Source organism: Populus trichocarpa, chromosome 8, assembly GCF_000002775.5.
Source record: "Populus trichocarpa isolate Nisqually-1 chromosome 8, P.trichocarpa_v4.1, whole genome shotgun sequence".
NCBI classification, from domain to species: domain Eukaryota; kingdom Viridiplantae; phylum Streptophyta; class Magnoliopsida; order Malpighiales; family Salicaceae; genus Populus; species Populus trichocarpa.
Genome location: NC_037292.2, coordinates 213,830 through 226,374, shown reverse-complemented (window position 1 = coordinate 226,374; position 12,545 = coordinate 213,830). Strand labels below are relative to the sequence as shown.

General features: G+C 34.3%; 2 protein-coding genes across 5 annotated transcripts in view; both read left to right on the top strand.

Moving 5' to 3' along the window:
• Positions 1–3,183, top strand: part of LOC7490848 (ubiquitin C-terminal hydrolase 12) — a 33,539-nt gene extending 30,356 nt beyond the window's left edge. Inside the window, exons 1-6 of one of the 3 annotated variants that reach the window (XM_024606830.2) lie at positions 1,054–1,208; positions 1,436–1,565; positions 1,690–1,859; positions 2,089–2,374; positions 2,663–2,832; positions 2,924–3,183. In XM_024606830.2, the coding sequence (XP_024462598.1) occupies positions 1,172–1,208; positions 1,436–1,565; positions 1,690–1,859; positions 2,089–2,374; positions 2,663–2,832; positions 2,924–3,075 (945 nt within the window). In that variant the 5' untranslated portion in view covers positions 1,054–1,171 and the 3' untranslated portion in view covers positions 3,076–3,183. Of the gene's footprint in view, positions 1–1,053; positions 1,209–1,435; positions 1,566–1,689; positions 1,860–2,088; positions 2,375–2,481; positions 2,528–2,662; positions 2,833–2,923 lie in introns of those variants that run through there. The other 2 variants (XM_024606831.2, XM_052454879.1) reach the window with 2 other exon arrangements.
• A 4,444-nt stretch (positions 3,184–7,627) lies between these two features.
• LOC7490847 (7-dehydrocholesterol reductase) lies at positions 7,628–12,518 on the top strand. Of its 2 annotated transcripts, XM_024606323.2 has the most exons (13): positions 7,634–7,898; positions 8,415–8,637; positions 8,790–8,845; positions 9,075–9,177; positions 9,269–9,334; positions 9,709–9,822; positions 10,497–10,623; positions 10,825–10,925; positions 11,299–11,424; positions 11,512–11,576; positions 11,707–11,788; positions 11,871–11,953; positions 12,111–12,518. In XM_024606323.2, the coding sequence occupies exons 1-13, from the start codon at positions 7,807–7,809 to the stop codon at positions 12,175–12,177; spliced, it is 1,305 nt and encodes a 434-aa protein (XP_024462091.1). In that variant the 5' UTR covers positions 7,634–7,806; the 3' UTR covers positions 12,178–12,518. The 2 variants fall into 2 exon arrangements, with proteins under 2 accessions (XP_052310857.1, XP_024462091.1); XM_052454897.1 differs by lacking the exons at positions 10,497–10,623; positions 10,825–10,925 and having other exon boundaries at positions 7,628–7,898.
• Positions 12,519–12,545: the final 27 nt, after the last annotated feature.

Sequence of the window (12,545 nt, the reverse complement as noted above, 5' to 3'; positions counted from 1 at the left end):
CAAAATATTCAGATCCCTCTTTTGTTTTTTTTTTTCTTCTATTTATATATATTATGTTTATCTAATTACCACACTATCCCTCATTCATTTATTCCCACACTTTAAGCCACCAAGGGCTTTATTGTATTTTCCTACTTATTAATTCAAAACATTACAATAAAAGTCCCTGGATACAAAGAAACGATGATGATATACTCGATGCAAAATGAACTCTGATCCACCTTTAACTTCTCAATTTGAGAGAATATCGGCAAGTTCTGCATCCCCTGCAGCCACTGCTCGCTCTTGGAATTATAATCCACTTCCATCTCTGGCATTAGTTTCGAGGATAACATAACTGGTAGCACTGTAGCACGGGATAAAAAATAAAGTTATTCATGTTAAAATTATGCAATATATGCCAAATTTTGATCCTTTTGAACAAAGCTGTCTAGTAGTATAGTAGGCAATGGAGAATAGAAGAAATGCGGGGGTAGTGAGTGACGGTTCCTCCTGCATACTATGTCCTCGTACACATGAAATTGACCACATATTTGTCATCAGAGGGTCTAGGAGTGGAAAGCTAGTCCCCCAACATGGAACCTTTTCTGATCACAATTACCCTGGTGCCCTCCCAGGAGAGCAGCATCCATTATATCATGAGGTTGGATGCGAGAACTTCTAATTACTTTAATTTCTTAAGGTTCTTTACTCGTCCAAATTATTAATATGTATGTTCGAAGCAAGTAAATATATGCATATCTCAATGAAAAAAGACGGAAAGAAAACAAAAAATTCACAGGCATGAAAGCATTTTAGCCGAATGTTATGGAGTTCCGTTTGAGGTTTTCCTGCTGCTAAAGATTCAATCATTACCCCCACAAATGTACTTGGTTGCTAAAGCATATTGTTGTGTTTAAGTTTTGTAAGATTGCGGTTTGCAAGGAAATAATGCATGGTATCTTCCATAGACGTGTTTTGCATCTGCAAGAAGAGAATCGATCTGTTTCCGGTTTCAAAAGTAATCTTTATTCCAGCAAAGGATAACAATCCCCAAACAACTTCTAAGAGTTTCGAATAACTACTCTCTCTTGATTTCCTTACAAATAGGGGAACAAATGTTTTGTTCATTCCCCTACATCCTGCACATCGTTTAGTGGATTTTGTTGCCAGGAAAGATATAGTCACCGTCATGACAGAAGTTGTCAGCAATATTTCTCCCCCTCCTGGTATTTCACCCTATCCTTCCCTTTTTTCTCTCATCGACTAACATCCTGTTCTGTGACCTAACTTTTTCAGTGCTGATGCCGAGATTACTGTCTGTGAGCTTGCCCTTTCTTCCGTACCAAGCTCTCCCTTTGATACTCGGCGTGTTTGTTTGATGAGCAGATTTTCTCTAGTAACAAAACCAAAGAGTGATCAAACTTGTATGTGCTGATATCATTTCATTTTGCAGGTGCTGTAGCAACCGTATCAGATGCACCTCCCATCCATTACATGGTTAAAATAGAGTCATTTTCGTCACTTGGGAAAAATGCAGTGGAGACATATGAATCAGGGGTTTTTGAAGCTGGAGGCTATAAATGGTACATCTTATTGCTAGTGAATATGTGTCTTTCTTTGTCTTTCCATCTCCAACCGCAGTCATGTTTTATTATTATGAGATACCCCTCTCATTTTTATTACCTCCTCCTGTGTTTGCTTTGCAAGGAAATTAGTTCTTTATCCGAACGGAAACAAGAGCAATAATGTAAAAGATCACATCTCTCTCTATTTAGCAATGGTTGACGCAAGTTCTCTTCCACGTGGTTGGGAGGTCAACGTGATTTTCCGGTTGTTCTTGCTTGACCAAAACAAGGACAGCTACTTGGTAATTCAAGGCATGTTTTCTAAATCATTACTCTGCAATAGATCCTCAAGCTATTGTCATTAGCTACAGTTTTTGTTTTAGTGTTTATAGTATCACCAGAGTTATGCGTTGTAAATTGGGTGACGGGCAAGATTTACTTGCATTAGTTTTCTTCAATCACTCTGGGTAATTTAGTTTAACTCAAGAGAAAGTGATGCCCCTCTCTGATGTTTTGGCCTTGTTGCCAAGGTTAGATGCAGCAGGAAAGGAAAGACGCTTTCATGGATTGAAGCTTGAATGTGGTTTTGATCAATTCATTAAGCTTTCAACATTTAATGATGCTCGTTATGGATTCGTTCTGGAAGACACTTGTGTGCTTGGAGCTGAAGTATTTGTCTGTGGAGAAAGAAGCAGAGGCAAAGGAGAGGTCTTATCAATGAAAAAGGATCCTACTGCTTCCAAGTACACTTGGAAGATCGTGGACTTTTCCAAGTTGGATGAAAAACGCCAAGAATCACAAATATTCAGCACGGGAGATCATCAATGGTACAGTTATTTTATTATTTTAATCTGTAATCTTAATTAAAACATGTCTCGGATGTGCTTTAGAAAGCCGATGTTTCTCTTACATTACGTTATACTGCATGTGCCAGCTTGCCCAAACAATTCGTTAGTGGTCAGAACGAAACAACCAGTACAGTTAGTGATTCCTTTCTTTTCGAGATGAACACGAGCATAGAAAATTCACCTTCTCATATATTCTTTTCTTCTGTTATTATTAGTATTTAGTAGTAGCACTTTTTCTTTTTCTTCTAACTGTACTGGTTGTTTCAGGAAGATAGTGCTCTATCCTAAGGGAAAAGGTCCTGGAATGGGCACCCATCTTTCTCTGTACTTGGCTCTGGATTTGGCAACGCTCCCTGCTGGTTGCAGAGTATATGCGGAATACACCTTGCGCCTTGTGGATCAATTATATGACAGAAAGTTCGACATGTATGGTAAAGGTAAGTTAGAACACAGATGATCTTTTTGCCGGTTTAACATGTCAATGAGAGAGGAAAAAAAAAAGGTTGAGATTGTTTCTTCTTCCTGCAGCTAAAAGCTGGTTTGGTGCGTCAAGCTCAGAAAATGGATGGTCAAGATATGGTCTCCTGAGTTTATATCAGTCAAACAATTACCTTTTTGCCAAGGACATTTGCATGATTGAAGCAGAGGTCATAGTACTTGGAATTGGTTCTCCCTTTTAGTTATGATTTTATTTTATTTTATTTTCAATGAGAAATATAATGGATATCATGTAAAGAATTTCATCGACTTTACTAATGGGAAGGGACTTATGCTATTGTTTGTTGACAGTACTATTTAGCATAGTTTGGTATAAAGTAGGTATACACATAAGGTTTTTTTTTTATATATATATACATATACATATACACACACCCAAATCCTCGCACCAAAAGACCCATCAAATTTTTGTTTTGTTTTTTTTTTTTTGTGTAAACTCCAGACAAAATTTCCAACCAGAAAAACTCAAAATTTAACTCAATCACTTACTTAACCCATTGTTTTACGATTTTATAGATACAAAAAAATATCATAGATATACAATCTTATAAAATATGTTTTTATATTAAATTCATTAAATAATTTTTGAATTTCTAAAATTCTAAGATAAAATCTTTTATTCTAAAAAGTCCAAATGTATTCACGGTGTTAAGATGACATGGAGAGTTTGTTTTTAGGTTAGAGTAGATCTTTAATCCTAGGATATGATAAAAAATTTCTTGGAAGAAAAAAAAATTTTAGATGTTGCTAATATTTTTTTAGTGAAAAAAATATAAATCATGTGGGAGTTGATTTTACGGGTCTAAAAATAACACGAACAACCTGTAAAAATATAATTTGACTCAAAAAAAATTTCAAATGACATCTTTTTTTAATATTAAGATAACAACATATAAGATTGAATTGGGTTAACCCGAGTTAGAATTGTCAAATTCACAACCCGAGTTATGAGACTATAATAACCCTATAAAAAGTAAATCAAAATAACTTATGAAGTCTAATTCTCAATCAACCCAATGTTGAAGGATGAAATTAAAAAAAATCAATTAAAAAATGGATCTAAAAAAAACAACTCAAGTTAACATGTCATACCCGCAACTCGAGTTATAAGATCGAGATAATCTCATAAAAATAAAATCAAAATAAATTACGAATTAACCCAGTATTAAATGATGAGATTAACAAAAAAACAATTAAAAAAGAACATGAAAAATCAACTCGAGTCAATTTGTCAAACTCATGATCCGGGTCATTAGACCGAGATAATCTCATAGAAAAAAATTTAAAAAAAGACCTGATTTAACTCGGGTTAACCTGTTAAATTTACAACTCTGGTCATAAGACTGAGATAACCCCTTAAAGAACAAATCAAAACAAAATTATGAAACTCTATTCTCAATCGAACTTGTTGGGTCTAATGATGAACAATGAAATTTCTAAAAATTCTAATTAAAAAATGAGTCAAGAAAACTTGGGTTAATCAGTTAAGCATTATTCTCAGGTTATGAAATTAGAATAACCTAATAAAAAAAATCAAAACAAATAATAAAACCTAATTCTGAATCAAACACAATATTAAATGATAAAATTAGGAGAAAAGTCAATTAAAAAAAACTGAATCAATTGAGTTAATTCGTCAAACACGTGCCTCGGGTGATGAGACGAGGATGACCCAGTAAAAAAAAATCCAATGTTGAAGAACTTGTGATCCAGATTCCAGGTCATAAGACCAAGATAACTTTTTAGGGAAAAAAACAACCTGATTTAACCAAGATAAAAATATCAAAATCTATGATCTTGATCATGAGATTAAGATATCCCTCTAGAAAGCAAATTAAAATATATTATAAAACTCAATTGTCAACTGATCTAATGTTGAGTAATGAAATTAGAAGAACAAAAAATTAAAAGAAGACATAAAAAAACTCAAGTCAACTCGAATTAACCTGTTAAGCATTATTCTTGGATCATTAGGCTAGAATAACCTAATATATAAAGCAAACAAAACAAATAATGAAACTTAATTCTCATTCAAATCAATATTAAATGATAAAATTAAAAAAAAATTAATTATGAAAAAATCCTGAATCAACTGGGTTAACCTATCAAACTCGTTATTCATGTAATGAGAGTGAGATAACCCAAAAAATAATTAAAATTAAAAAAAATCATTGATTGAAAAAAAATACACTAATCAACCAATATTCTCTATTTTTTGTGGTTTTCAACTACTTTCTATTTCCTCTCCGGAATCCAAAGACCTAAAAAATAAGAAAAATAGTGTTTATTTTTTATCAAAACCAAAATTTTAAAAAGGGACTGTAAGAGAATGAAAAGGAAAATAGATGGAACAAAAGGTATTTTTTCACGTGAATTAGAAATTGGCCATACGATTTTCCTCTATTTTTAGCTTGGTCCATTCTCTTTCAATTGTTCCTCTCTACTACAAATTTAATCTCTATCTAATTAAATTAACCTGCTATTAAGTTTTGAAATCTGATTAAAACCTTTAAATCTCAAAATAATACAAAGATAAGGGATCTTCAACTCGCAAACACAAAAAAAAAAAACAGCACAAAAAATGATACAATCAAGAAAAAAAAGGTTTAATGATCAAATAAAAAAAAACATTATTGAAATTTATAGTGAAGTGTGAGTGGGCACTGCAATGATGGTAACTACAGTGAAATACTTAGGAGAATTAGTTTTTTGTAATATTATTTTTGAATCAAATCATTTAATTTATTAAAAAAATTAAATTTAATAAATAACTTATTACAATTTTTATATTTTAAATAAAACATTAAACAAAAAAATTGTAATAAAATACTAAGTTATATAATTAAATTCAATTATATTATTTAAAATGCATGCGGAAATGGATTAAATTACCAGCCTTAACTATTTTGCTATTAATTTAAAAATACTTTTCATTATATAAATTATTTATTTATTATAAATGACAAAATAAAACTCAATTCAGTCTATGAAAATGATTGTTTTTTCAAAGTGTTTTTTATTTGAAAATATATTAAAAATATTATTAATTTTTGTAATTTTATTTTAGATATAAACACAACAAAAATACTAAAATTTTAATTAAAAAAATCAAAAGTTTTTAAAAACTCCAAAACGCGGGGCAAACACCCCTTGATAGACAAAAGACTCAAACAACTTGTGAAATACATTCAGTAAACTATTTGCGGGATACACTACTGCTTGGCATGGAGGAAAAATATTAAGACTTGTAGAAAGACAGTAAGAAAAAGAATCATATGAGCAATGGAGTCAATAAAAATTTCATCATATACCTTGTATTGAATGGTTAAAGAACCCAGTAAGCAGCTTCTGATGGCGCCTTGACAGGCATGGAAAAAAGACCGGTAAATTTAAAAAGGCACCATTTGAAACCCAGATGATCATAGGAGCAGCATGCGATAAATTAGTTTATCGCATGAAAACCAACATATACTCATATCTGTATTAATTATGGCTCTGTGACAGGTTCTCCAAACCAACGGCCAAGTGAGTTCACTGAAGGCAAGGAACTCCTAGAGAACATGCATGTAATTCTTATCATAATCAAGTAAAGATGGTGAAAAATCTGGCAACCATCAAAGCAATAACCCAAAAGAGATTAGAACTCACAAAATGTCAAGTGTGCTGACTGTGATGTTCGCAGAGAAGACGAAATGAATCCCGTAATTCCCAGGAATCAATGCATTTTGATGATTTCGACCAGTACAAGATAGATGATGAAGGCATTGCGTGGGCTTTCTTTTACAGCTTGTGAGTTTGAGAATGGAGGAAGTAAAGGCTGCCGTGAGGAGTTTATAAGTGTTGCAGATCTGACCAGTCATTTGTTTGCCCATCCATGCTTAGAGATGGGGATATGGTTGGTGTTCATTAATTGTTTTAATATTCAAGATCCACCAGACACTGAGGACAGTTTGAACATTGCCGGCACAAGGAACACTCGAGGCGCGAGCAGCCTGAGCCTGGACAGTAATGCAACCACGCTCCACTCTGTGAATCTGAACTTTAAACCAAAACTAAATGGGTTTAGACCCGACCTTAATCGTGGAGTAGTATCCAAAAACCAAAAGCAGGGTTGATCATCATATATTTCTCCACCATTTATATAATTTGACAACGCGCAATGTAAACTAGATATCAAGTTAATATAAATATGAAATCTTATCATAACTCAGACGCACAGTTTAATATAAAAAATTAAATTAGAAATGTAAACTTAACAAATAATTTTATTTTAAATAAGTAATTGTTGAAAAAATATATTTGATAAAATATCAACACAATATATCTAATTGGATTGGAGTTTCTTGAAGGACAGAAAAATGTTTTATTTTTTTTCCCCTTGTTTATGTATTGGGAAAAAGAAGAATGTTCATCACACGCATCTTAAATCAAATGGGTATCCATCAAAATGGATAATTTTATCACATGTTTACGTTTTAAAAAAAACATATAGCAACGGGATGAAGGCAAGAACAAGAAATCATTACTTATTTATTTTTATTTTTTTTGAAAATGGCTAGAAATTATCATGGTTGAAATTTGCTAGATTCCCAAGTTTTCTCAAGGGCATGGGGAGTGGCACATGCACCACCGGCAAAACCAAGACTTTTTTTAATGGACAAATCAGAAAGGCAGAGTCTTTTTCCAAGTCAAGCAATAATTAGGCAAATAGTCAAGCACTCTTCATCCCAAGTAACAAGCCTCCTTGTCTTTGGAGACCCACTTCAGAAAGGCAGAGTCTCTTTCCAAGTCAAGCAATAATTAGGCAAATAGTCAAGCACTCTTCATCGCAAGTCACAAGTCTCCTTGTCTTTGGAGACCCACTTCAGTTTCTGTTCAGTTGAGGTGAGCAAGAATTCAGAGAGAGGCAGAGAATGGCAGAAACAAAAACTGTTCATTCGCCACTGGTTACTTATGCTTCAGTGCTCTCGCTTCTCACTCTCTGCCCTCCTTTTGTTATTCTACTGTAAGCCCTTTTCATTTGCTTCTGCATTTGAATATGATAATTCTTGGTTTCTTTACTTTCTCTTTTGTTTTGGTTATCGGCTATTGTTTGGAAAAGAAAGCACCACAGATATATGTTACGGGTGACACAATTACAGAACCAATTTGTATAGTGTGTTGCAACAGAGGAAGCTACTATCTTTTTAAACTTTATCCGGGGTGTTTTAGATCTTAATAAACCTTTAGATTATTGCTTGTCAAAGTTCGATCTTTTTTAATGCAAGTTTATTAGTCTGCTTAAGAAATCCCAAGATTGCTGCTTTTTCTTTCTTCAGCGAAATTCAGAGAAAAGACCGTTTTTACTACTGCAGTATTAAAAGCTATAAATCTTGATATGTCTCAAGACGATAATGTATTGATTTTTTTTAGCATCGTGCTATTTTGATTAGTGTATGAGAAAATGCATGGAAGAAGAACGAGGGATGGATTCATCGATAGAATAAGTGGTTATTAAAATTAGAATCTTCAACTAATGCAGATGGTACACGATGGTGCATGCTGATGGGTCCGTATGTCAAACTTGGGATTTCTTGAAGCAACATGGCTTGCAAGGATTTATAAATATTTGGCCAGGGCCCACTGCAATTTCCTGGAAAATTATTGCTTGTTATGCAGCATTTGAGGCTGCACTGCAGCTTCTTTTACCTGGAAAGACGGTTGAGGGTCCAGTTTCTCCTGAAGGAAACCGACCTGTTTACAAGGTACTTTTCACATGATACTGTCTTTATCGAACTGCTACACTGTTCCTTGTGTTGTTTGATTATAACAGCTGGAGATTGAAAACAGAAGTTTATGCTACTTAATACATACTGAATGGCTCCAGTCATGAGCTTTCTTTCTGTGGTTGTTGCAGGCGAATGGCATGGCAGCGTACACAGTGACTTTGGTTACCTATCTCAGCCTTTGGTGGTGAGAACTTTCTCCATCAACATCCTTTTGTTTAAGAATTCCAATAAGCTTACACTCATTTATAAGGTTATAATCAGTAAAAAGTTCTTTTAGATTCTACCATGGTATTCTTTGCACTTAAGGTTTTGGAGAGTAAGACAAGCTGCTTCTGACTGGTACTGATTAATTTCACCTGAGTGACAAATGATTATAGAGTGCACCTAATACTTCTTCCGTTTTAATTCTTCAGGTTTGGTATATTCAACCCCTCGATTGTTTATGATCATTTGGGAGAAATATTTTCTGCTCTCATTTTCGGAAGCTTAGTCTTCTGTATTTTCTTATACATAAAAGTAAGGATTTGTAATTACGCAACCTTCCTCGGTTCACATATATTTTGCTATAACTCTACTGATTTTCTTATTTTTTATTATAATTTGGAAGGGCCATTTGGCTCCATCGTCTACTGATTCTGGTTCATCCGGGAACATAATAATCGACTTCTATTGGGTGAGTTCATAACTATACAATACCTTTCATTTTTCTCATGTGACTATCGTTATTTGTCATTAAGCAACATGATTGATGGGGGGAAAGGGAGATTGAGCCAGATATATAACCGAGGGGAAGAAGCTTAAATTAAAAATCCATCAATGTTTTTTCTTTTAGCCAGCAACTCAAATTTAAGCTTCTTCTTTCCAAATTTGTGAACCACGACAATGAGTTTGTAGACTGGCATCTGAAGGTTTTGGTAAAACAATTATTAAACTGTTGTTTTGCCTTCCCACTTGATATGGTGCTTTTTGTTTAGTCACTCAAATTCCTATATGGCTCTATTGTAGTCTAGGCCTTGCTATTATAAAGGTCTCCTTTTCTGTTCGCAGGGTATGGAGCTGTATCCTCGAATTGGAAAGAGCTTCGACATCAAAGTTTTCACAAACTGCAGATTTGGGATGATGTCTTGGGCTGTTCTGGCATTGACCTATTGCATTAAGCAGGTAAATGATGTTCTTGTTTCTTTTTAGTACAATACTGATATTGTAAGCTTGGGATTGTATACATGCTGATTATAAGATGAATCAAATTCTACAGTGAAGAGGTTAAATCCTGTCTTTTGGTTGATAGAAGCATCCTTTTTTTTGTATCAAGTCATGATTAAAATTTAGTTAGACATTACTTCTCCTTTGATGCATTGCTCAAATGTTCTTTCTTGATGAAATACTCATTCTGATAGGGGTAGCAACTAGCAATTTTCCTATCTCTTAGCTATAAGCTTATTCCTTGTTGACAAGTGGATTTAAGAATGTAATAATTATTGGATAGCCAACCCCAAACCTAAATGCTATATAATGGGGTGTGTTTTGAGTGCAAGTTCCTTTCTGGAGAAATGGATTAGCTCCCAACTTCCGAAAAAATTGTGTTTAACCCTTCTATTATGCCTCGTGGAACCAGTGCTACATGTCGAATATGTGGTTGTCAATTCATTATTTTGGTGGCCTGAGGCTACTATCATAAAAATGCTTTTGTGCTTTTCTCGTCACTGAAGGTTGTTTTTACTTTATACATGCAATATGTGTAATTCAACTCATTTGTTATAAAGTTTCTAATTCAAGTTTTGCATGTATAATCGCATGAATAAATCTTAAAATGCACTTTTTTTGTATTCTATCAGTATGAGCAGAATGGGAAAGTAGCTGATTCCATGCTTGTAAATACAATATTGATGCTGGTGTACGTCACAAAGTTTTTTTGGTGGGAAGTTGGCTACTGGAACACAATGGACATTGCACATGATCGAGGTTTACTTATTCTCTAGTTCGTCCGTTTATTTTTTTGAAATGTATTTTTATTTGCAATTTTAAGGTGTTTTTCTTTTCCTTTTTTTTTTTTTTGAAAATTCTAGTGTTTGTCACTGTCAAAGTAGCTTTTTAATTTTTTTCCAGATCTTTCGTTTTGATGGTTATTTTCATTATGCTTATTCCTCTTCTGGGATTTGGCAGCTGGATTTTATATTTGTTGGGGATGCTTAGTATGGGTTCCATCTGTGTATACTTCTCCGGGCATGTACCTTGTTAACCATCCTGTGAACCTTGGACTTCAGGTGCTTTGCTGTTTTCATCTATTTGATTTCCAATTTAACTGCCCTGTTTTCAGCCATTCTCTTTGCTTTAAGCTCCGTGTTTTGAATTGGAGTGGAAGTTTTTAGGAAAAACTTGGAGTTGAAATTCAATAGTGAAAGATATCGATTTATGGTCCTTCTGCCCAAGAAAAAAGTGTTGCGGATTTAAATTTCAGGCCAAAAGTAGGAAAATAAAAGCACCCATCAATTTACAATTGAAGTGCTACCCTAAGGCAATATTCAAATCCAATTAGGAGCATAAATGCTTGATTGTTAGTCTTGAAATAGAAAAACAATCAAAGTCCTATATCCCTTGATATACTGTATTCTAACCATTTCCCTTCTATTTCTCCAGCTTGCACTCTGTATACTAGCAGCAGGCGTTCTCTCCATATATGTCAATTATGACTGTGACAGGCAAAGGCAGGAATTTCGCAGAACAGATGGCAAATGTTTGGTCTGGGGAAAGGCTCCATCAAAGGTGATCTGGTGATATATCCTTTATATTTACATGGTCTATAATTTTCAACCATGAGTAAGAGGCATAATACATTCTAATTTTTAACAGATTGTGGCCTCATACACTACAACATCCGGGGAGACAAAGACAAGCCTCCTTTTGACTTCAGGATGGTAACTGTTGTTGGACACAGTTGCTGTCAAGTTTATTTTAACCCGGCATTCGTTCCATCTTGCTGTATCAACAAAGCTATATGCTTGTGGTTATGTCTTCTGCTGAGATTTTGTATCCTGGATTTTGCAGGTGGGGCTTATCTCGTCATTTCCATTATGTACCTGAAATATTAGCTGCTTTTTTCTGGACTGTCCCGGCTCTTTTTAATCACGTAAGCATTTGAATATAGGAGTAATTTCTCAATTCATGAAGTCCTGTGGACACGCTACTGATATCTTTGTTTGCTTCTGCAGTTTCTACCCTATTTCTATGTGATATTTCTAACCATCCTTCTGTTTGACCGAGCTAAAAGGGATGATGATCGATGTGGATCCAAGTAAGCACAGTTTCTTGACTTGTATTCTTAGTTGGATGGCCTACTGATAGAATTGCTGAACATAATCTTAAAAAATGTCATCTGTACTGCTAGACACATAGTTGGATTCTGATATGTTTGAGAGATGAAATAAAATTTGACGACCACCTGGTTGCAGATACGGGAAGTACTGGAAGTTGTACTGTGAGAGGGTCCGCTACCGGATTGTTCCGGGAATCTACTAAGACATCTCTTCTAGTTGCACCACAATTCGCATTGAATCGATCTACTGTGCCTGTTTATATCTGGTGGTGAACTCAAGAATGCAACGCACGATTATTCCGCTTAAACTGTATAACTCTTGTTTAAGTGATTTTAATGTTTTGGCAAGGTGTGAGTCTTGCTGTTTAATGTACACTGTATTTTTGGTTCTCATTGTCCATGTCTCTTCTTTCTGCGAGATTGAAAGGGAGGATTGCTCTCTGAGGGGATGTCATAAAATGTAATGTGTTTCCTTGCAAACTGGTGGGATGATAGCCTTTTCCTTTTGGTTTCTTCAAGTGATTGGGTTGGTAGCCATTGCTTTTTTGGAGTGGTTGAATTATTGCTACTA

Bases quoted from the DNA above. Each gene is read 5' to 3' on its own strand.
- LOC7490847 (XM_024606323.2), top strand. From the start codon at position 7,807: ATGGCAGAAACAAAAACTGTTCATTCGCCACTGGTTACTTATGCTTCA. The intron at 9,335-9,708 runs GTGAGTTCATAA...TTCTGTTCGCAG, and splicing joins TAATAATCGACTTCTATTGG to GGTATGGAGCTGTATCCTCG. The intron at 11,577-11,706 runs GTAACTGTTGTT...TGGATTTTGCAG, and splicing joins CTCCTTTTGACTTCAGGATG to GTGGGGCTTATCTCGTCATT.